At 39.3% G+C, this 25,109-nt stretch overlaps 1 protein-coding gene across 1 annotated transcript in view; it reads left to right on the top strand.

Moving 5' to 3' along the window:
- LOC140202339 (uncharacterized) overlaps nt 1-25,109 on the top strand; it is a 54,658-nt gene that overhangs the window by 20,338 nt on the left and 9,211 nt on the right. The window contains exons 4-12 of the mRNA XM_072267250.1: nt 2,382-2,442; nt 3,654-3,714; nt 5,162-5,500; nt 6,597-6,824; nt 10,288-10,400; nt 10,586-10,715; nt 11,772-12,004; nt 20,651-20,741; nt 22,870-23,603. Of these exons, the coding sequence (XP_072123351.1) occupies nt 2,382-2,442; nt 3,654-3,714; nt 5,162-5,500; nt 6,597-6,824; nt 10,288-10,400; nt 10,586-10,715; nt 11,772-12,004; nt 20,651-20,741; nt 22,870-23,603 (1,990 nt within the window). The remainder of the gene's footprint in view (nt 1-2,381; nt 2,443-3,653; nt 3,715-5,161; nt 5,501-6,596; nt 6,825-10,287; nt 10,401-10,585; nt 10,716-11,771; nt 12,005-20,650; nt 20,742-22,869; nt 23,604-25,109) is intronic.

Genomic DNA, 25,109 nt, shown 5'->3' with positions numbered 1-25,109 from the left:
AACCTACTTTATTGTTCAGTTTGAGAATTAGAACTGATGGTCATCAAAACCCAACTGAAGACACGATTACTGTACCTACAGAATATTTATAGCTCTTGAAATATTTGTCTTGATGAATACACATACAGGTTTCTCCCACCATCCAAAGGTAGAGCGTTCCTATGAAACGGTTCGTAAGCTGAAATGTCGTAAAGTGAAGAAGCAATTACCATTTATTTCTATGGGAAAATTTTGTGAGCGTTCGCAGACCCAAAAATAACCTACCAAATCATGCCAAATAACACATAAAACCTAAAATAACAGTAACATATAGTAAAAGCAGGAATGATATGATAAATACACAGCCTATATAAAGTAGAAATACTTTTCCACAATCATTGCCAGCACTGTTCTCTGAAGCGAAAATCTCAAGCAAGCGCTCTCAGCAAAAACACTCTCTCCACTAACCTTTAAGCTATGAAGCTGCCAAATCATACCAAATAACACGTAAAAATACACAGCCTATATAAAGTAGAAATAATGTATGTACAGTGTTGTATCACTTACTGGAATTGGGAAGACAGCGCAGAGCACACTGATGATGGTGTGTTAGACTGAGTCGTCGCAGGTTGAGTGGTGCAGTGGCCCCCACCCTCCAGGCCGCCGACCGATACATTGCCGCGAAACATGCAGCAGTAGTCGGAAGGCACACAGCACATCTTTAAGAAAAAAGCCAAAATAAACATGCTAATTAATTAGGTGCTGCCCGACATGTAATTGTCAGCCCAGATCAGTGCTGATTGCCATCATTGCATCGCCTCTAATCTGGGCCGACATTTACGTGTCGGGCAGTACCTAATTAATTAGCTCGTTTATTTTGGCTTTTTTCTTAAAGATGTGCTGGGTGTGTCCCAGCTACCGCTGCATTCCCTGCGAATCGGTATCTGTCCGTGGCCCGGGGGTTGGGGTGGTGGGACACTGGGGTGTCATCTCATCGTCATCTGTTTCCATTAGAGCAGGTGGCTCACCTTCTCGTATGACTGCCCACCTTGATGTCGAAGGTCGAGGTTCGTCGTCTGCTGTGGCTGATGTGGAAGGCTTGCTTGACTGCTTAGCCTTGCGCATTTTTCTATCATACAGTTCTTTGTAAGGACTCAAATCATCTTGCAAATATCCCCTAAACCTACGTACCCTTTCAAAATTAAAGTTGTACTTTATCATTGCAGCGAAAGTCTCATGCAGTTGCTTCACGTTCATTTCGCTACTGCATTTGGTTTCGATTGTTATCCTTTCCTCTTTCAATTGCATCAGCTCTTCATCTATCAGTTCTTGGTCATTGGATGCCAAAACCTCTTCAACATCATCTTCGTCGGCTTCCACAAGCCAAACTCACGTTGTCCTTACTTTGTTCACCACGATCAAAATGCTTAATTATGTCTAGTTTTACGCTAGGTGTAACACCCTTACGAGCTCTTTCAGGCTTTTCCAATACCTCAGAACTCATCTTGCAAAGGGCGGCTCACAGGCACATGTTAAAGCAATGCCGTTCTGAATCCGGGGAGAGCGGCTGCTCGGGGCGCGCGCTGATTTTTTTTGTAACAGTGAAAACACCTTCTGTTAGCGAAAACAGGGTACTAATGTAGGTCTTTCGTAACAGTGAGGTTTCGTAAAGCAAACATTCGAAAAGCGGGGGACACCTGTATTTTTATCTGACACACATTCACTTACTCTCTAATTCACTGTAGATACATAATATTTTGCCACTCGAATTTGTGCAAAATTCCAGGACAATTAAAAAGTTATCTTACTTTCCTTCTGAACTGGACCTCATGGTAGCATAACGGTTAGCACGACACCATTACACCTCAGGGCTTCAGAGTTCGGTTCTGATGTCAAAGAGTCTGTATGATCTCCCTGTGGAATGTGTGGGTTTTCTCTGGGTGCTCCGGCCTCCTTCCAGTTTAAAGATGCACTGGTTATCAGGTAAGTTGGCCATTGTAAATTGTCATTTATCAATTTCAAGAGCTATAAATAACATGGGCCTTGACTTTGCATAAAGAAGAAACAGAATAATAGATTACTTAATCTGCAGGTGATGTTTTAAAATGATCAAAATCAATAATCATATGATATTATGGATCTTGATAATTAAAAATATCACCTGTAGATTAAGTACAAATGTAGTTTATTATTCTGCTTCTTCATGCAAAGTCAAGGCCCATGTTATTTTCAGTGAAGCTGCTAATAATCAGAAAAATTGCTGGGATATCTGAGACAACCAGCCTGTTGGGTCAACTTGAAGAAGTGAAAAATTGTCAAGATCAACAGAAATATTGGAAGTTCTGTGTTAAAATTAAGGCTAGTTCTTTATTTTAATTTTACAAGTATAACTTCTTGTGTAGGTTTGAGGATGAAGATTTAGAAAACTTACCTTTGGGATCTGCCAAATTGGTAGTGGAACAGGTATGTTATTTTTTTTATTTTTAAAAGAATAAATTGAATTTTGATGGCTGAGCCGTTATGAAAAGGATGGGTCTGTGGATAACCATGGTGCAGGTCCTTCAACATCTGCCGGACGATGCTGAGGATGTTCTACGAGCCTGTGGTGGCCAGTGCTATCATGTTTGCTGTTGTGTGCTGGGGCAGCAGGCTGAGGGTAGCAGACACCAACAGAATCAACAAACTCATTCGTAAGGCCAGTGATGTTGTGGGGATGGAACTGGACTCTCTGACGGTGGTGTCTGAAAAGAGGATGCTGTCCAAGTTGCATGCCATCTTGGACAATGTCTCCCATCCACTACATAATGTACTGGGTGGGCACAGGAGTACATTCAGCCAGAGACTCATTCCACCGAGATGCAACACAGAGCGTCATAGGAAGTCATTCCTGCCTGTGGCCATCAAACTTTACAACTCCTCCCTTGGAGGGTCAGACACCCTGAGCCGATAGGCTGGTCCTGGACTTATTGCATAATTTACTGGCATAATTTACATATTACTATTTAACTATTTATGATTCTATTACTATTTATTATTTATGGTGCAACTGTAATGAAAACCAATTTCCCCCGGGATCAATAAAGTATGACTATGACTATGACTTTTAGGGTTTGTAGTTCTACCCTGGGTATATGCTGAGTCGGAAACGTTCTACACAGTCAGTAAACAGTATGTTCTGATGTTTTGCAGAGTATCAGGGCAGTAAATTGGCTATCTATCACTATTCACTAAACACATTGTACATTTATTGCAATAACATAGGTGTCAATGGCTTGAATTAGAGCAAGTTTGGGTTTACTTAGCAAGCCAGATAAACACACACATCATTTCTGAGGGCCACTCTTGTACAATATTTTGTGCTACATACCAGACCTTTTGAGTAGTGTAATCGTGAACAAATGCTAGCATGTATTAATTACCTTATTTCTGTTCAGAATGGGCTGAATGGCCTCCTGCACTGTAATAAGTAGGTAAATATTCACTAAGTGTTCAGTTTCTTCACTTTGAATTATTTCTTGCATGCTTGTAACATTTACAATTGTAAACATGTGAAAACATGAGCTTATTGTTAAACACAATGGTGATGATATTTGTATCCTCGTGCGTTATTTGGTTGTAGAAGTTGGTTGCTGTGGAGTATATTTTTAAGCGTGTTGCTATTTTTACTTTCGAAGAATTTTGAATGGCAAGATTCTCTCCAATCGAAGGAAATAAGACCAAGGAGGAACGTACCTGGTAAGGACATAAGAATCTATGTTAGGAGTAAGCCATTCAGCACTTACTGTCTTAGTTATTATGCATTCGAAGTCTACAGTGTCCCCATATTCTCTTTCATTAATGTCTGATATATAATGTTCTTATAGTTAATTAAATATATTCATCGAAGGGCATCCAATGTCCCCTTAAGGAATAGAATTCCAAAGATATTCTGTCCTCTAAACAAATTTCTCATCAGTCCTAATTGGTTCAAACCTTAGACTCTCTCCCTTAGTTCTCAGGAATAATAGAGCTAATGAGATCAACACAAAGTGATCATAGAAATGAGCTCTGACAGCACTGTCGTGCTGATAGTTTGGTGCAAACTCCTGCCTCTCTGGTGCTATTCAACACTGTGCTGGTACCTTTTTGAAGGCTTGGCCCATCTAATTCTCCCGTTGCAAAGACATGATTCCAGTGATACTCCCATAGCTTTCCATGGAAGGCCCCTGCAGAAACTCCCTGCAAGGTCTGGTATTTGACAGGCCGAGACAGCAATTCCTGCCTCATGCACTGATGGAAAGACCAAATTCTACGTTTTCTCTCATCAGCTCCTTATGGAGTGATGGAAACTGCTTATCACCCTCTTCATTTCGTTGTACATTTCTTCCCAGCCCAGATATCTATCTACAGTGGCCATCTGGTGTCTTGCCCCTTCCTTTCCAGTCCTGAAGAAGGGTCTCAGCCCAAAACGTCGACGGCTTATTCATTTCCACAGATGCTGCTTGGCCTGTTGAGTTCCTTCAACATTTTGTGTGTATTGCTTGAGATTTCTAGCATCTGTAGATCTTCTCATGTTTATAACCATCTAAAGTATTCATTACCAGAGAGAAATATACAGGCTGGGGGGTGGGGCTGAGTGTGAGCCCCACATTTCAGTGCTGAACAATCACAACAACCGTGCAGACCAATACTATTTTCTGGAAGTTTCCTGAGTGTTTTTTTTTTTCTGTGCCTGGCTGTGTGATGTGGATATTGCTATTGTAACGCTGTTTATAGAGGAGGGCAAAAGTTCGCACCAGGTCCCCAGAACAGTACCACTTCGTTCAAAGTCTCTTTTTAAGCACAGGTACTTGAGGAGTGTGGGGCTTTAATTACCTCTTGAGTGTTTTCTCTCTGGGACCATGAGTGTTAGAACTGTGGGTACCAGCACATCCTTTTCTGGATAAAGTCCAGAACTGCAGGCAGTTCTCCAAATGTCATCTTGACAAAGCTATGTACTATTTCAGCAAGTCTTTCTTGTTGTGTGAAGAAAATCCAACTTGTTAATATTCTTAACATATTAATAAAAGCTTGTATTTGTGCAATGCCCTGCGAAGAATTTCTTTAAGGTTTAGTTACTGTTAGGTTATCAGGGTTGTTGAACTAACTATTCAATTAATTTTTGTTTGTAATTGTTAGAAACAATTTTCCTTTTGATTGGCAGGCAAAAGAAAACCAAGAGCTGGAACTTTATGTGAAATAAAATTACCATCAGTTGAAAATCTAGATCAAACAATTGACAAGCTTGCTTCTAGACAGCTGTTACTTGCAAATAATAGTTACGGTACTGTGCAAACTTTGGATGAAAGGAAAATGTTGAAACTCAACAATCTAGCTAACCCTCGGCCTGGATCACAGCAAGAGTCCATTTGTCAAGAAGCATCCTTTAAAGCAACAGATGTGGATGTGTCAATTACTGCACCTTTAGGACTGGACTTGCATTCTAAAGACCTAGCGTTGAATGATCAATTTCCGTGTAAGCCTGTTACTTGGGAAAGTGAAGGTAATATATAATCCTCAGTGCTTTTTGCATGTATCCTGACAATATGATGAAGCTCTAAGTGGACAGCTGAAATATAAAATGCCCTCATGAAAGGTGGATAGTGTGGTACTGTTCAGCTAGGTCTTCTAATATACAGTAACAAACTACAACAAATTCAGAGCGGTTCAAATTATAAGTATGTTTATTACTTGCAAGGGAAGGTCTACCTCCATATGTTACATTGTTGGAAGGTAACTTCAATCTTACAACTCAAAACAAACCATTCTTATACATTTACAAAGTCCCGTAATTCATCAGCTTCATGTCTTCGGATCATTCCATCCCACAATGGCATTCCTTCCTTGTCTTCATTAATCAGTCCATTTGTCTTTTGAGGCTTCTTGTCCCCTCCCCCCATGACAGCTGTGTCCTGTTTTTCTCTGTAATTAAAACATTCCCTTTTATAAACACATCCCTTGCTACAAAGCCTGCGAGCGCACACACACAAACACACTTCTTGTAAGCCTCCATCTAGGCCAGCAAAGTACTCTGGGATCACAAAGGTTCCATTTTGTCACATTAAATTTTACAAAAGTGATAAATTCATGAAGACTTCAAGGTTGCAGATATATTTCCACAATAAGCTGGTGGGATAGATGGTGATTGTTAAACAGTGATGAAAATTCTGCAACCATTATCTATATAAATTTCCTAACATCTTGAACTTGCTGATTCATTTCCATGGGCATCAGTCTAATACTTTACCTAAGTAGCCACTGCTAAAGTGCCTAGCATGGAATTGAAAAGGTTATTTTGTTACAGATGAAATTTCTATTCTCTAAAACCAAATTTTGCTAAAGATGCACTTTTTGCAGAAATTAGACTAGTGTTTAGCAGCATGACATCTGAATGGAATTTTTCTCTCCCTAGTCAGATTTTATTATGCACATATGTAGTTTGATTGCAGCTGTTACTAAACTTTGAAAATAATCCCCAAATTCTGTTTTGTAACCTTCATAATATATTAGATTGCTTTCACCCAGGCAAGGGTTTTTAAGTCGTCCATGTACTGCACTGCTTTATTCTCCGTGACTGACTGTTTTGTTTTCTTCTGTAGGATCTACGACTGTTCCTTCCTTTCCAACAACACCTAGTGGTTGTGCTACCATCAGCAAGAATGATTCAGAAAATACTGCAAACAGATATCGGGATTACTTGATGAATATGGACAAAGAACAATCCAACTCCTGTGTGACAGAAGCACCTTCCCCTTCACTGGATACCTTAGTGAATGCTGCAGACAACTGGGAAATGACAGAAGAAATGTTTAACCTGAATTCAGCAGGTAGTGTAACATAGAACTAGAGTGCGAAAAATACCAGATCTTGTCCTTGCATTGCATTGCATTGTGTACAAAGCTAGACAGGGAGTTAAACTCCTCAAATATCACCCGAGCCGGAAGCTTTCTTCAGGGGTTTTAATGAGAAAACAGTGAAACTACAGAAAGTTAAGTAAAACACATTAAGTTCGATAGAGAGTTGTTGCATTCCTCAGTATGCTAATATTATCGATTATTTTCATGATCAGCATTAAACAAGGTTACACATACATGCAACTTTCTATGGTTATGTTGCGGACTAGAGTTTACTCATGAGGCATACTAAGGCATCCGTTAGTCTTGCGAGACCATGGATCTGCGCCTGGAAAGTCTTCACTCGCATCAGTGTCGTCACAGAGCACGTTTCCTCGGCTGGGGCTCGAACTCACAACCCTCAGGTCGATAGTCCAATGCCTTAACCACTTGGCCACGTGCCCACTCATGGGGCAATGATAAAAGATAAACCTAATCTTTTCTTGAAATTGCATCTAGTAAATATTTACCAATATTAACAAAGACATTGTTGTTTCAAGGATAAACAAAGAGTGGACGGAGATGGATGTCTTTCTCTCGAAATCCAAGTTAACACGAGCAGGAAATAAAAGCTTCCGAACAGGAAGTGATGTTTGTACAAAATGAACATGAGGCAGATTGTGTGCTGTGCTGGTTTGGGATGAGAGTAAGGTTGTCTGTAGTGCAAGGTTCCCTGTTCTGCCTTTCACCTGGACTGGGACATGAAATAAATTAGTGCTAAGAAATAAATTTTACAGAGACCATAAGACAGAATAATTAGGCCATTCAGCCCATTGAATCTGCTCGGCTATAAAATCATTGCTGATTTATTATCCCTCTCAATCCCATTTTCCTGCCTTCTCCCTTTGATACCCTGACCAATCAAACCTACCTGCTTTAAATATACCTAATGACTTGGCCTTTACAGCCGTCTATGTCAATGAATTCCATATTTGAAGCACTTTTATTCAACCATTGTACACTATAGCATCACTTCAGGACTTTTGATTCAGACAGATAAACAATGAGGATAAAGAAATCTCGGAAGTCCCTTGAATTCTATCTCTAATGCTCCTTGTTTAAGAGTAATTGAAGTTTACCAGCCATCTGTGCTCCATAAGTAATATATCCACTGTACTGTCATGTATCATCCAGTCAAAGATTAATTCTGAGTTTCACGCACAAAATGCTGGAGGAGCTCAGCAGGTCAGGCAGCATCTATGGAAATGAATAAACAGTCAACGTTTCAGGACGAGACCCTTCATCAGGACTGGAAAGAAAAGGAGAAGACTGCAGAATAATAGGGTAGCGGGAGTGGAAGGAGAACTAGCTAGAAGATGATATGTGAAGCCAGGTGGGTAGGGAAAATAAAGGGCTGGAGAAGAAGGAATCTAATAGGAGAGGAGAGTGGACCATGGAAGAAGGAGGGGCACCAGAGGGAGGCGACGGGCAGATGAGGAGTAGAAGTAGGAGGTCACTCTGGGGAATAGATGAAGAGGGATGGAGGGGGGAGAAAAAAAATAACTGGGAAGTGAAATCATTGTTTATGCCATTAGGTTGGAGTCTACCTGGATGGGATATGAGATATCCTTAATTATATGCCCATGTGTAACTGGATGAATGAACCCCTTCTTGTCAGACTCTTGAAGGTAGACACAAAATTAAATCAAGTTCTTAAAATTAAACATGAAATATAAAAGAAGGATTAGGTATAAATAATTATGATTGGGGGACGGTTATCTGCCTACTCATTAACTAACATTTCAAGGCAGTTAATTGTCTGTCAGGAGTTTGCACGTTCTCCCCATGACCACTTCATGTGCCCCTGATCAGGAGTTTGCACATTCTCCACATGACCGCGTGGGTTTCCTATGGGAGTTCTGGTTTCCTCCCACAGTCCAAAGACCTATGGATTAGTAGGTTAATTGATCACTTGGGTCTGACTGGGTGGCGGAGGTTCGTTAGGCTGTGAGGGCCTGTTACCATGCCGTAAAATAAATACATAAACAAACAAGCAAAATGCGTAAATAGGCAGTTTGTGTTTCTGCAATTAAGTGTGAAATCTTACTGCTAATTATTAAATTGTTATCACCAAATGTGCCATATGATGTGACTATAGGAGTAAATTTGATGCCCTCTCAAAAACTGGAAAATAGTTTTTACTAAAGTCACTTGTACCCAAAGGTTCTTTACTCTTAATATTTACAATTATTGTTTTACAGCGTTATAAACAACAAAAGGAGTAATGCTTTTATTTTAATGGTGTTTTTTTTAACTGGTTTTAATGCCAACGGGAGCATTTTTCAGAAGGCAGTCACCCATCCATGAAATCTGAGTACATTAGATAACTTCTAAGGTGAATCCAAGAATGGAGTTTCTAGGTATTAATAAATTACAATACCGGCAGTCATCTAAAGTTGCCATCTTCACACTAGTCACTCATACATTATGTACTGTGTCGTATAACATGGCTGATCATGGTCTTGACCGTGACTGCTCTTGGCAAATTTTTCTATAGAAGTGGTTTACCATTGCCGCCTTCTGGGCAGTATCTTTACAAGACGAGTGACCCCAGCCATTATCAGTACTCTTCAGAAATTGAATGCCTGGCGTCAGTGGTTGAAAAACTAGGATTTGTGATCTGCACACCACCATCCACCATCTGCTCCCATGGCTTCATGTGCCCCGGATCAGCAGGGAGGTGGGGAGCAAGAAGGTGATTGGGTCACCCGCAGGTTAGTGGAGGGAAGTAACGCCTTACACCTCCTTTAGTAGAGTCATATCTCCACCCTGCCACCCAAGTAATGTTATATTAGTAACATTGTTGTATTTTCCTAAATGATATGGAGGAAATAATCACTTGATTAATTATTTAAAGAGAATATAAGCTGTAAATAATGCACTTGTATATCCATCAAGATGAAAATGCAGGTGAAAATGTTTTTAATCAGCAAGCCCTCCACTGCAGAGTGTTCTTTGGAGGCAAGCCATAACAGACTATACCTCAGAGATAATTGCCCTTAGTTTGTTGTCAACAACCACAGCACCACCAAATTTCCATTATTAAATTTAAGGATTATAAAAACTAAGAAGATTACAAACTGGGAATGGTGATTATTTGATCGCTGCTTCTGTCAGCACTACTGGAACACTATCTGCAATTTGCATTATCATTTGGAGATCTTTTCTAACTTCTGAAGTGTCTTGCTAAGGTATGTCTCCTTAACTTACACCACGTTACTGACTATCAGTGAGTTGGAAGGCAATATTTCCTCCTGCAATGCCTTTTACCTTTAAATTTGAAAGTCTATATTTGGTGTTTTAGTGTACAAAATAATACATCAAAGTGAAATTCCAGCTTCACCTGGCTGTCCAAGATGGATGATGCATTTGATATTTTCCTAAACATGTGTTCCAGGAAAGTTCTCTGCGGGGAGAAAAAGATTCTCACGAAGAGCATCTTCTGTTGGAGCCCGAGGATCCCCAGAGACTAACAGTCTTATTTGCTATATTGCCAAACAAAAGATGCAGGTATATTTGAGTAACAAACATTACTAGCGAATGCTTAATTTTCTTATGTTACTGATGTTGTCTTGATGAATGTGGAATAAAAAAATCAGTGATTAATCTGCACCGCCCAACCCTCCATTTAAGTTGACTTTTTACCTGAGGGGGGGAAGAAGACGATATCAATTGATTGATTGCCTTTTTATTAGGAATCCCAGAGAGTTTTGGTGCTGAAGAGTAAGATTACAGCATTCATGGACACATTTCAAGCTGCAGAGCAGGATGCGAACAAATCTTCAACAGCAGAGCTCCCACATCTCCCAGGTTTATCCCAAACAAGTAGGTAAAAGGCGTATCTATTCATTAGTAGATATTGTTAATATACAATTAAAGGCATTTGTGTCCCAATATTCTGTGGTTAGTAAATGCCTTCTGATAACCACTGTTGACTTATTTAGTAAATGTACCATCCACTGCATCACATAAGCTCTCAGTTTAATGCTATGGGGTTAAATCTCCAATTTGTGCTGAATTCAAATTGGTACTAATAAAGGCATCCACAGCCTGAGCTACCTGGAGAAAAGAGATTGTGTAGTTAATGATCTGTAACTTCTGTGCATGTTTTTCTTGGTCTAGTTTAGGAAAAAAAAATGAAGTTTGCTGTCTTCACCACTACTCCCACCACCAGTCCAACAACCTCCTAACTCCATCCTTTGACAAAGTATCTGATAATCACCCAGATGCTGAAACTCCATTTTGCAAGTATAAGTTGACAGATATGATTTCACACCCACGCCTATGTTAGGGATGTTCAGATTAAAGACATCTGCATTTACAAAATACTCAAATCAGAAGTAAGAATTTTGATATAGAATAAAATTCACTCTTACGGAATCGGACAGGGGGAGTATATAAACCATAATTTTTTTTTTATTTTTTAATGCATGTGCAGATAAAGCAGCTTTGCCTTGGGAAGGATCGCAGTACAGATAGTTTTCCCGGAATGCATATTTCCCGCACCCCCGGTAACATGGGGGTGTACTTCATTATTTTGATTTTATCCACTTTCTGATGCCACTGCTTTTAGATTTATGCTGCATTACATCACCAGTGACTCAAAGTGCTGAAAACCAAATCAAATGACAGAATGTAAAATTACAGACCGTTCCTGGGTTACAAGCATCCAATTTATGTACCTGCAAGCAAATGAGCTTATTATATCTCAAAAGTCCAACAGTATGCTCATACCTTAATTCCTACAAATGGCAGAATTTCCACTCTTTCTGTTTAATAATTGTTCTTTCTTATCAGTCTTGCGTGCTTTTGATATCATAATTTACAGTAGTATGGTCTGTTTAGGGAAAGAAAATATTGTTGAAGTTTTTGTAATTTTAGGTTCAAAGGAGCAAAAGTCTATTCTGTCTACGAGCTGCCGTAAACCACTACAGAAGAAAAAAGTGACCTTTGGTGAAGCGCTGAGTCCTGAGCTGTTTGATGAAAGGTTACCATCCAATACCCCTTTACGCAAAGGGGAATCACCAGCACACCAGAAGTTAACTTTCAGTGATAGTCCTCCGTCTGCTCTGAAACAAAGATCAAAAGCCCAAATTGGTTTGGAAGAGGAAGAGGTAAACCTACCTGCTTTTGTTATTTATTTTTATTTCTATATTCCCTGTTCATTTATGTTCACATTCGTTTATTTATCACGTAAATTGAAATGTGTTGTGGAGTTCAGATTGATTTAGCAAGTGGGATCCTACTTGGTTTAACATAAAGCTCAAAGGTATTCAGCAGCATTCTGTTCATTCGTTAGGCCATTGTCAAAATGTTATGTGCGGTTTTTTTTTTTGCTTTGTAACCCTAAGATCTGCCTGCAGAAGCTCCATGATCTTATATCCACTTCAATATACAGCTGTAACATCATAACTGAAGTGTTATGACAAAATTTTAACTGAGATTATTGACCTGCATGAAATTAAGATGAGTGATTTCTTGATAGCATGTGATTATACATGTTAAGGATTTAAAAATATCAAAATCAATCCAATGAATGCACACTACTGCATTTGTCTTTGTGGAGCGGAGAGTGAGTTTATAAACCTGGCAGGAGCAAAAGATGTTGGGAACGGTGAGGGTGGAGCACCATGGGAGGGGTGTGGGATAGGTGAGAGAGAAGGAGTGCCAGGGGCAGGGGGTGGCATGGGTGCAAACATACCCAGCCCTGAGACACCAAGCAAGGTCATTTGATTCCAGACAATTGGTTTATTGATCAGTACAGAATGTCTCTTATGTGCTTCTTGCTCCCTCTATTCTCCCTTCCTCTTTACCCAACCATGATTCCCCTCTCCTTGCAGCTTTCCGACTCTCAGTCCACAACAGAGACCCATCTCAGAATCAGGTTTATCATCACTCACAAATGTAATGTTTTTTATTGTGGCAGCCTAAGTCTTTTGCACAGTACTGTATGTTCCTCCATGTTGTAAGCCCCGACCTGCTATTCAGTTGCATAAGGTTCCTGAGCAATGCATATTGTTGCCTGCTTCACTTTTGCACCCTGCCCCTCTTCGTTGTTAGCAGGAAGGCAGAGCCAGAGTGGAGCTGAGGGAGAATTGGTGGTAGCAATATACTACAGAGGTGAAGATAAGTTCTTCCTTCCATGTCATCAATCTGTCTGTCACTGAGCACACTTGTGGTTCGCCTTTAATGACAATCAGGACTTGTCTGATTTACTTACTGGCCTAAGGAAACAGGAGCTGGATCTGGTCAGATGCTGGAAAGAGCCTGGTTAGAAAGATGCTAAATGACTGTTTTCGTATCAGCAAAATTTGAGCTCAAAACATGATAAGCTAATGCCCAGTACACTCATAATTTGTGGGCTACATTTTTGAGATTCCATTGTAGAGGTGATTATGATCAAAGACAAAATAAAATAGGCTCATTTTTGATTGCCCCTCTGTCTAATCTTGCTTCCATCATATAACAATCTTGCAATAATCATATAATAAGTAGTATGTGATTTAAAAGTGAGTAAATATCTCAACTTTAGCACTTTTGTCTAATAAATCTCTAGGACAAAGTGCATTGGGTGAGTCGATTTTCTGAAGACGAGCCTGAGTCTCTTTAGCCTTGGCCTACATATCACTAACGTATGAATGTAACTGAAAACCAGTTGCTTGTAGTCTTGGTTACAACATACAGTACTCCTTTCCTTTAATGCAAGAGAACATCATTAGATCTCTTGTCTGCTGGGAGAGCACATAAGACATTTTGACAAATGCTGCCCATTATCTTCTAAACCTAAAAAAGAATAGTCAAAAAAAAAGTCATGAAGAATGCATCCTGAATTTCAACTGTCTCCTTGAAGGACAAAATTTCCCAGCAGGTAATTTCTTCTAATTGCATAACCATAAATATGAAGAAAAAATTAAAGTAGAATATTAGAATTATAAAAGCGTTTGAATTATAGATGCAAATGTTTTTTCCCCATTGGGCCATTCAAATTTAGAAGATAAAGCATTTTTCATTGTTTCATTATTAATAGAGAGCTGCTATTGTTTAAGCAATGTCATGAAAACTTTGATTAACTTGAATTTCGTTTTTTAATGCTCGATGGCCCTAGTTGAGAGAGAGTCTCTGACCACATCCAACTTCTTTCCAGAGTTTTTACTTCCACCATTTCACCCAAAAAGCTGTTTCTGAGCAATTGCCTTTTATTTGTCAATTTACCCTCTGTTGTACTGCTTTAGATTAATTTAAAGTACTTTGATGCATTTCCTGTTCACTGGATTGAGTGCCTACAATAAAGCCTAGCAAGGTCAATTTATCTTATTTATTTTACTTATCTATCTATCTCACGGAACAGGCCTTTCCAGCCCATTAAGCTACATTGCTCTGCATTCCCCTGATTTAACCCTAGCCTAATCACGGGACAATTTACAAGGATCATTTAACCTACCAACCAGTCGGTACGTCTTTGGACTGTGGGCAGAAACCGGAGCACCCGGAGGAGGCCCACATGGTCATGGGGAGAATGTACAAACTCATGAGTGGCAGGCATTGAACCCTAGTCGTCTGTACTGTAAAGCATTGTGCTACTGTGCCACTCTGGTAAATTTAAACGTGCCCTTACTTACAAAAGATAGAATTGTATCTATAGGTGCTCCGATGATAAAGATGTTGGTCCTCTGGGGAAAGAAACAAATACATATATTAAATTTATTTTGAATCCCATGGAGCACGTGGAGACCTTCCAATATCCAAGCAGTCTTTTTTTTTTAGGTAGGGTTATGTTACGGGGGGAAGGGTTAAGGGGAGGGGGGAGAGTAGATATTATTCTATGTAATCAAATTTGAAAATTGAATTTAAAAAACCCTGTCAATTTAATGAGTTGAAATTAGTTCCGTTTGCATCATAGTTCTACTCTGATGTGAATCTCATGATTTTTATCTGAACTGCCACCACAATTTCACATTGCCTTATAGTTAACTAATCAAGATGAAATACAGTGCTTGAAATAAAAACAGAAATTGCTGGAAGCATTCACAACTCGGCAGCAACTGTGGACAGAGAAACAGAGCTACTGAAGACCCCTCATCTAAACTGATGAACCTTCCCACTATTTTCTGTTTTTTTTAAATTTCAATTTCCTGCACTTACAGTTTTTGATTTTTCACTTATGATATTTAGAGCATGGTATGTCCAGAACACATCAGATTATTATCTGTTTTTGTTTCAACATTCTGCTTGCTTTGCTGACTGTCGTGCTGCTTGGGTGTGGTGTCCAATGCAATGCCGTCAAGCACTGGAGGTTACATTGCTTACTTCAGTCATTTCATAATACTCACGCAAAATGGTGATCGATCCACTTCTATTTGATACTTTACAGTTGTACAGCAGTCAACGCAATCATTCATGCAGTGGTCAGGACCATATTTTTCTGCTGTATTTTTTTCTCTCCATCTATTTTTACTGTTTACTGAATATTTCTAAGTGAGGTAATCAATTAAAGCCATTTATTCATTCTCGTTAGTCGTCCTACAGTCCTATACTCTGGAGATGTACCAATCATTATATAGCTGGACCCAAAGCTACTTATGTATAACCATCATTATCCACACACAAGACCGAAATCTTGGTAACAGTATAACTGGGTCAACTTTTACATGTCTTTTTGAAATGAGCATTACCTGTTCCAATTGATTCATTGCATAATTTGGTTAAGTCCTGTGTGGTCAAAAGCATGTCTAGCAGTTTGGAACCTTCGAGCTAAAGTTTGACGTCCCTACGTAGAGTGGCACAGTAGTGTAGCGGTTAGCGTAATCACTTTACGGTGCCAGTGTTCCGGGTTTGATTCCTGTGCTGTCTGTAAGGAGTTTGTATCTTCCCCCTGTGGTCATGTGGGTTTTCTCATTGAGTGCTCTGTTTCCTCCTACACTGCAAAGTTAGGGTTAGTGAGTTGTGGGCGCTATGTTGGTGACCTTGAGGGCTACCCCCAAACCTTGCTGATATATCTTGACACAAGCAGCATATTTCACTGTCTGTTTCAATGTTTTAGTGTACATGTGACAAATAAAGGTAATCTTTAATCTTTAAAATCCTTTAAGTAATAGAAGCATTTTGCCTTCATTATAAGTCAATGGCCCAGAAATCTGAATGTAAATAAAAATCTAATGCCGCAGTATTCTGTCTAAAACACAGTGATAATTTTCCAAGTTCCTACTTCTTACAGTTTGTCCTTTCAAACTGTATTTGTGTCTCTCAGTGGATTTAATGTCTCCCTTTAAAGTGTTCAAGTTAATTCATTCTCTAAATCATTTTTGTGCACCTCCTCTGGAACCTCTCCAATGCCAGCATATCTTTTCTTAGGTAAGGGAACGAAAACTGCTCACAATAGTCCAAGTGCAGTCTGACTAAAGCCTCAGCACTACATTCTTACTTTCATATTCTAGTCCTCTCAAAATGAATGCTAACATTGCATTTGCCTTCCTTACCACCTGTAAGTTAACCTTTAGGGAATCCTGCTTGACGATACCCTTTGCACCTCTGATTTTCAATAATATCCCTGTTTAGAAAATAGTCTACACTTTTATTCTTTCTACCAAGTGCATGACCATACACTTCCCTACACAATAATCCATCGCTACTTATTTGCCCATTTGCCCAATCTGTCTGTCTCTACTTGCAGACTTCCTGCTTCCTCAACACTACCTGCCCCTCCACCTATCTTTGTATCATCCGCAACTTGGCCACAAAGCCAACAATTCAGTCATCCAAATCATTGATATATGACATGAAAAGAAGTGGTCCTAACACTGACTCCTGCGGAACGTCATTAGTTACTGGCAGCCAATCAGAAAAGGCCTCCTTTTACCCACTCTTTGCCTCTTGCAGGTCAGCTACACTCCTATCCATGCTGGAAAGATACCTGTTACCTTATTAAGCAGCCTCATAAGCACCGTATCAAAGGCCTTCTAAAATTCCAAGTACACAACATCCACTGACTCTTCTTTGTCTATCCTGCTTGTTATTTCCTCAAATAATTCCAACAGGAAAAATTTCCCCTTAAGGAAACCATGCTGACTTTGTCCTACTATTTCACAATGTGCCTCCAAGTACCCTGAAACCTTATCCTTAACAGTGGGCTCCAACATCTTCCCAACCACTGAAGTCAAGTTAACTGACCCATAATTTCCTTTCCTTCTGCTTCCCTCCCTTCTGAAAGAGTGAATTGACATTGCAATTGTCCAATCCTCCCGAACCATTCCAGAATCTAGTGATTCTTGAAAGATCATTAATACCTCCACAATCTCTCCAGCTACCACCTTCAAAATCCTGGGGTATAGTCCATTTTGTCCAGGTGACTTGCCTACCTTTAGACCTTTCATCTTCTCCTCAGTAATAGCACTTCTACCCCTGACACACTCTAAATTTCTGGCATACTACTAGTGTCTTCCATAGTGAAGACTGACACAAGATACTGAAGTTCCTCTGCTATTTCATTGTGACCCATTGCTATCCCTCCAGCATAATTTTCCAGCGGTCTAGTATCCACTCTTGCCTCTCTTTTACTCTATATATCTGGAACACCTTTTGGTATCCTCTTTGATGTTATTGGCTAGCTTATCTTTATATTCAATCTTTTCTCTCCTTATGGCTTTTTTCAGTTGCCATTGTTTTTTTTTTTGAAAGCTTTCAAATCCTCTTAACTTCCCACTAATTTTTGCTATATTATATGCCCTCTCTTTTGCTTTTATGCCATCTTTGACTTGTCAGCTTCAGCTGTGTCATCCTCCCTTTGGAATACTTCTTCATCTTTGGGTTGTATCTATCTTGTTCCTTCTGAATTGCACACAGAACCTACGGCCATTGATGTAAGCATCATCCATGCTAATGTCTTCTTCCAGTCAACTTTGAGCAGCTCCTCTCGTGCCTCTGTAATTACTCTACTGTAATACTGATATATCTGATTTTAGCTTTGCCTTCTTAAACTGCAGGGTGAATTCTATCATATTTTGATCACTACCTTTAAAGGATTCATTTACCTTAAGCTCTCTAATCAAATCTGGTTCATGACACAACACCTCATCCAGAAATGCCTTTGCCCTAGTAGGATCAACCACAAGCTGCTCAAAAAGGCATCTCATAGGCATTCTACAAATTTCCTCCCTTGGGATCCAGCACCAACCTGATTTTCCCAATCTATCTGCATATTGAAATCCCCCATGATGACCGTAACATTGCACTTGTTACATGACAGAAAATTTTCTATCTTGCGTTGTAATTTGTATCCCATATCCTGACCACTGTTCAGAGGCCTGTATATAATTCCCATCAGGTCTCTTTCCCTTGCAGTGTCTTAACTACCCGCAGAGATTCTGTATCTTCCGATCCTATGTCACCTCTCTCTGAGGTTTTGATTTCTTTTCTTACCAACCGGGCCTCCCCCTACCCTCTGTCTGCTTGCCTATCTATTCTTGGATGTTAAACTCCCAGTTATGATCTTATTTTAGCCATAACCTGGAGATGCCCACAATGTCATACCTGCCAATCTCTAACTGCATTAGAAGATCATCTACCTTTATCTGTATACTGTGTGCATTCACATAACACCTTAAGATTTATGTTCATCACACTTTTCGATTTTTGCCCCCATGCCCCCAACTCATCCCACTCACTGCAATTTTGCCTCTCCTTCCTCACAGTCTCACTACATACATTATCTATGTACTTGAGTATCAACTGTCCTCAGTCCTATCACTCTGATTCCTGTTCTTTTGCCAAAATAATTTAAAACCACCTCAACAGTTCTGGCAAACCTGTCTGCGAGGATATTGCTCTGCCCTGTTGGGTTCCTGTCCTTTTTGTACAGGTCATGCCTTCCCCAGAAGAGATCCCAGTGATCCAGAAATCTAAAACCCTGCCCACTGCATCAATTCCTTAGTACATGCATTGGCTTGTGACACAGGCAAGAATCTAGAGATTACTACCTTGGAGTCCTGCTTTTCAGTTTTCTACCTAACTTCCTATATTCTTTCTTCTGGACCTCTTCTCTTTTCCTACCTATTTTATTAGTACCAGTATGTACAACTTCTGGCTACTCATCTCCCCCTTCAGAATGTTGTGGACCCAATCTGAGACATCCCCGATTGTGGCTTCAGGGAGTCAATATACCATTCGGGTGTCCGTTTCATGTCCACAGAATCTCCTGTTTACTCTTCCATCTGTGGAACCTCCTATCAATACTGCAGTCCTCTTCTTCCCCCTTCCCTTCTGAGCCACAAGGCCAGACTTAGTGCCAGATAACCAGTCACTGCAGCTCCCGCCCCCCGCCCCCGGGGGCTGGGTAAATCCCTTCCCCCACCTCCAACAGTATACAAAGTGGAATACTTATTATTGAAGGGAAATGGCCACAGGGGTACTCTGCACTGGCTGCCCATCACCTTTCCCTTTCATGACAATCACCAACTACCTGCCTCCTGCAACTAGGGGTGACTACCTCCCTGTAGCTCCTATCTATCACCTCCTCATTCTCTATATGTGCCAACGATCTTCATGCTGCAGCTCCTGTTCCTTAATACAGTTTTTAAAGAGTAACACCTCAATGAATTTATGCATGTAGTTATCAGGGAGACTGGAGGTCGCCCAGATTTCCCACATCTCTCACAAAGAGCATAACACTAACCCTGAACCTATTCTCACCACACTAGTTAAGTACTATTAGACAAAGAAAGAGAGGAAAGAGCCTTACCATAAAATTTTCTTAGAGCCTCTGCCTGTTCTGGCCCAAGCCAGACTGCTCTAACACTGTCCACTCCAACAATGGTCGCTCCGCTTGCTCCTCGTTTCTTTTTATTTGCCTTTGCTGAGTGCCTAGGAGATTATGATTGCAGCCTGCCAAAAAGTCCCGATAGGCCCCGAGCTCTTTTAAAAAACGGTGACCGCTTGCGACCATTGCAGCCCGCCAAAATCTGAAATAGAAATAGTGAAATGTCGGAAACAGTCGGACGGTTAGCGGCTGTGGAAAGAAAAAGAGTTAATATTTCATTTTAACTACCTTCATCAGAACCAAGCTTAACAATAAGTGATTTTTAGGCAGAGGGATGAGACAATGGGAATGTGGTAGAGTGAGGCCAGGGTTGTGGAGGTGACTCCACTGTTTATGGAGACATCTGGTTGATTAATGAGGGCAGTTAAAAGAAGAGGTAGCAAAGGGATATGTAAACGCTGCCAAATACAGGTCAGTGCAAAAGGGGAATGCTCAGCAGACCAAGCAGGGTGGTGAAATGGAAAAACTCAGTTAATATTACAGATGGATATCCTTTTGCCAGAACTGGATAGTTCTGATACAAATGCAAAGAAGAGTTACCTGAAATCGTCGAATTTGATATTACCCTGATGGAATGGCTGTCCCTCTTAATGTTGGACTTCATTGGAGTAGTGTAGAAGGCCATATACAGGTCAGTGTGGGATGCATCAATAAAGAGACAGACAAACGAATGCTCAGAGTGGCCCCAGCATACTGAGCAAAAGTAATGCATAGTAAAAATATAGAAGACCTTAGTTTCAGATATTATTTGCAATAGAGCTAATTTAACAGTAATTTCCGGTGTACCACATTCAAATATTTCCGTATTGTTGTACTCTTGCGAGTTGTAAAGACTTGGAAACTTTTAATTTACTCTACATTCTAGGTTATATGATGCTAAATGTCTAAAAATGTTTCTCAATGTATTGAATCAGTAAAAAGAAACATCGATGTAACCTTTTTTATTTAGAGCGCTTCCACTGCTGTGGCTTGCCATGGATGCAGCCCTGTGAATGACCATGGTGGTAGCATATCAATTAAACTGCAAACAAAATTGGAAAGTGAGTAAGATTGTTTTAAGTCTTTTTTTATGGCTAATTGCTCTGTTGGGAGCTCAGGCGCATATCTAGATTATGTGTATTTTGACAATGCCAGAGCTACTTTGTTTTCATTTTACAACCTGCCAGAGGACTTGTGCATAAGAATAATAGTAGCATCTCAAAGCTACTGTAGAGAAGTTACAGCAAGTCTGTTTCATAGGTCTGATATACAGTGCCTGATGCATTATCCATTTAAGCGAACATTTGTAAGGAGGTGGTGAGATGTTGACTCCTGTTAAACCATTATACAGTGGAGTCCAGTTAATTGGGTCATTGGTTAATCAGGACAGCCAATTATTGGGGACAACTCTTAAAGAATGAAAGCTAATTGAGAAAATAACTGGGATTCTCTTTGCTTATTTGGGGAGCTATGCTACTTAACTGGGACAGGAGGTTGTTGCCGAACAGCTTCTAACTAGCGTCAGTCACATGCACTTGTGTGGCTGTTAGACACACTATACTTAGAGTGAACAGTTTTTATATAGCATCAGTTGTGTGTGTGTGTTCAAATAGCAGTGATTTTTCTCACTGATAGTTGATGACAAATTAACAGTAAGACAATTCAGAACTGTTTTGCTCATCATGGTTTCAAGCGTACAGACTTGGAGATGCCAGAAACGGCCGGGAATGAAAATGAAACTATTTCACTACTTCAGCAAGTTAGGAACTACAAAGAATTTGAAGGTATTGACAATCAATATGAATGTTACAATGAAACTGAAGACTTGGAGGATACAATTGTTGAAAGCATTGTATGAAGGTTGTCCATTATCTGTACTAGGTGTCTTGCTGATCTTGTTCATTTACAGTTAATCAAAAGAAGATGACAATATATACCAGATGAATTCCTCTGTCAATAACTATCAGGAACTAATATACAGTTTTATAACACTGCAAATGCATTGTTAGTGTTCTAATTTATTCTATATTTCATTTAAGTACATAAATGGTTACTCAGTTAAACGATAGCTTGACTTATTTTATTTTTTTTAATTATTTCCATGAAACTTTGGTTAAATGGGGCAGCTGCTTAATTGGGCCAAAATGTACTAGTCCCGATGTGTCCCAATTAACCGGAATCCACAGTGTTTGTTTTAATCAGTTTGTAACCATAGGGAAAATTTCTTTATGAATGAGTATACAAGATGAGCAAAATGAGATTATCTGGAGCTAATAATATCTTGGGCTCAGTTAGCCAAATTGACATTTCTGTGCTTTTATTTTTTTATTCCATTATTTAGACCTTTCATGTCTAAATCTTTAAGACTAATTTCTAAGATAATGTTGTGAACAATTGAACACTGATTTTAAATATTGAGACATCTCATAGTTGGTGGGACAAAATCAAAAACTGAGTTCAGACTGATACTGCGCATCTTTCTGTAGTCAGACAGGTGAGCAGTGTACAAACCAGACTGGCTGAGGAGAATTAAATTTTCATGGGGTGGCAGAGGTGGTTGTTGAAGATGCTGAAGAAATCCTGGGGATATTAAGTAGTTCAATTCAGGGCATTTTAGTAGAGGTGATTGTAAGAAGGATCTCATAGGATGGTTAGTAAATTGTAAAATTTAAATTTTCTAGCACTCTGCATTAAGGAAAAAATGTTAGAAACTGAAATTGTACCATACTATGATTCATTTGTAATCACTTTAGCATTTAAATAATTAACTCTTTGACTCTATTGATCAGTTGGCATGGTGGATTAAACCTTTTTGCTTTGTAGCTTGGCACTCTCAGCCAGGGCAGTCGTTGAGTTGTCAACTTAATTTCAGAATCTAGATTAGCAGGAGGGGAAATTTGCGTTTGTAATTCTTTGTGCTCGTGATCTCTGTTATAAAGAGAATTGAGGGGAGATTGTAAAGCTGGTCTGTGATGTGTCACAAGTTGAAAACGGCTATAAGCATACTTACCTATATTCATGAATTAGCAATGGTTACTTAAATTCTTCCGGAAATTCTACTAATTGCTGTGGGAATTTTTTTCAGGAATCTTCAAAAGAGTATCAAGAAGATGGCAAAAACATTAAAGGAGAGGAAACATGTTGTACAAATGTATGTCAATTAAAATTTTACTTTACTTTTTGAAATAGATGACATGGAAATTAGTGCTACTGGAACACAGAATGATGATGAAGACAGATGCTGCCCAATAGCCATCAATTTTGAAATCGGATCTCCACTATCAGAATGTAACATTGGACCAGATAATCTGAAGAGCTGTGATAAAAGCAATGAATATCCTTGTGAGGTTTTGGAAATGAAAATTCAAGAAATGAGTGAAATTGTGCCACTTGCAATCAGTCCTTCTGGGTGCCCTGGGGAAGGGAGTAATGCTGCAAAGGGCAGTGTCGCTGCCTGTAGAAATCTTACCAAAAAGAAAGATGATTGTATTAGAAAGAAATTGTCGAAAATAAAACCAGAGCCTGACAAAAAAATTACAACAATGAATAAGCTGAAAATTTCTGAAATGGAAAGAGAATCAGAAATTGAATCTGACATGGACCACGTATCCAGTGAAGTATCAAAATCAGGCGATGGATTCCTTGATCAAAACAACGCTGATCTCTCCATCAATGATGTACAAACCAGTTCTATAGGAGAGACATGCCCCAAAATTCACAATCTTTCTGACCGGAGAGCTGAAAATGAAGACAAAAAAGTATGCAGTGAAGTACTTGATGCTGATGTAAGCTCTAACCCAACCATAAAGCCAAAGGAAAAGGTAAAAACTAAAAAAGTAGAACAAGAGTCCAAGAAAGAAGAACCCCGCAGATCTACTAGGATCAAGAACAGTGCAAATAATATTTCAAAGAGCTCAACTACGGTAAGAAAACTTGTATTTGGAATATTTTAATCAATTGCACTGTATTTAAAATAATTATATTTTCATTGATATTAGATGTTGTTTTGGCTTGGAGGTAAATTAGAATTTATTCATCTAATGTAAAACAGTATCCACTATAATTGGTGTAAATTCTGAAAAGCAGTAAAAAAAAAAATTCTCCCACTGATTTGGAGGCCCTTTTAATATAGAAGACTATCCCAGGGTGTGATTTGAGATTTCTCATCATGATGGCCATAACTTCATGACCACATCCTGCTTCTCTACAGCCATTTAATCTCTTTGAAGAAATAGAACATGAAGAACAAAAAGAGCATGAAGGTTAAAGCAAGAGTATTCCTGTTCCTGTTCTGATTCATGCCTGATCTACTTCTCCCCATTTTCCTGTACTAATCCCATATAATTGAATCTCCTAGTATCCAATAATCTGTCAAAGAGTACTTGAGTTATCAAGAATCTGTCTAGGAAATTTCATAGGTCAAGCAGTATACCAAAAAAACCCCCATAAATTCTCTGAGTCTACTTCCTCTTGGAAAGTAGGTCACTTGGCCCCTCAAGCCTTCTCTATTGTTCAATAAGATAATGGCTGATCTGATTATAACCTCAATCCTGCGTTCCAATCTACCTGCGGTAACCTTTCACTTCATTGCTCATCTAGTATTTACCTCTGCCTTAAAAATATTCAAAGACTCTGCTTTTCAAGAAGAGCTCCAAAACTTCATGACTCTGAGAGTGATACTTTCACCTTATTTGTCCATAATGGGTAACTTCTTATTTTTAAATAATTCAAGAGTCTCCCACAAGGAGAAAACCTCCTGTCCACTTCCAGCCTGCTAAGACCTTTTGTAATCTCGTATATTTCAAAGATCCCTTCTTACTCTTCTAAATCCTAGCAGATACAAGCCTAGCTTGTCCATACTTTCCTCATATTCCAAGTATTAGTCCCGAAAACCTCTCCTCAACTGATTCCAGCGCATTAATATCTTTCTAAAATAAGAAGTCCAATACTGTACACAGTACTCCATAATTGAACTCACTACTGCCCTATATAACTGAAGCATAACTTTCCCCATTTTTGAATTAACATTTCCCAAGCAATAAACAATAAACATTATTTTACCCTTTCCTAATTACTTGCAATAATGTCACACTAGCCTTTTGTGAATCATGTACCAGGACACCCAGATCCCTCTGCATCTTGGGAATCTGAAAGGAGCAATTTTCCAATACCTCTTTTATATTATGTTTGCTGATCTTTGCCCGCACACTTTTATCTATATCCCTTATGACCTAATTACCTGCCTTCACAATCTACTTTTCTACTTGTCTTTGTTTTATCAGCAAATTTAACAACCATACCTTTGGTGCTTTCATCTAAATCATTTATGTAATTGTAAAAAGTTGTGACTGCAGTAATGATCCCTATGGTATACCACTCGTTGGATCTTGCTAACCAGAAAAACACCTATTTATATCTACAGTGTCCTG

The sequence above is a fragment of the Mobula birostris genome, chromosome 8 (genome assembly GCF_030028105.1).
Source record: "Mobula birostris isolate sMobBir1 chromosome 8, sMobBir1.hap1, whole genome shotgun sequence".
In the NCBI taxonomy this organism is placed as follows: Eukaryota; Metazoa; Chordata; class Chondrichthyes; order Myliobatiformes; family Myliobatidae; genus Mobula; species Mobula birostris.
The sequence above is the reverse complement of the archived record's forward strand: the minus strand, read 5'-3'. Positions and strand labels throughout refer to the sequence as shown.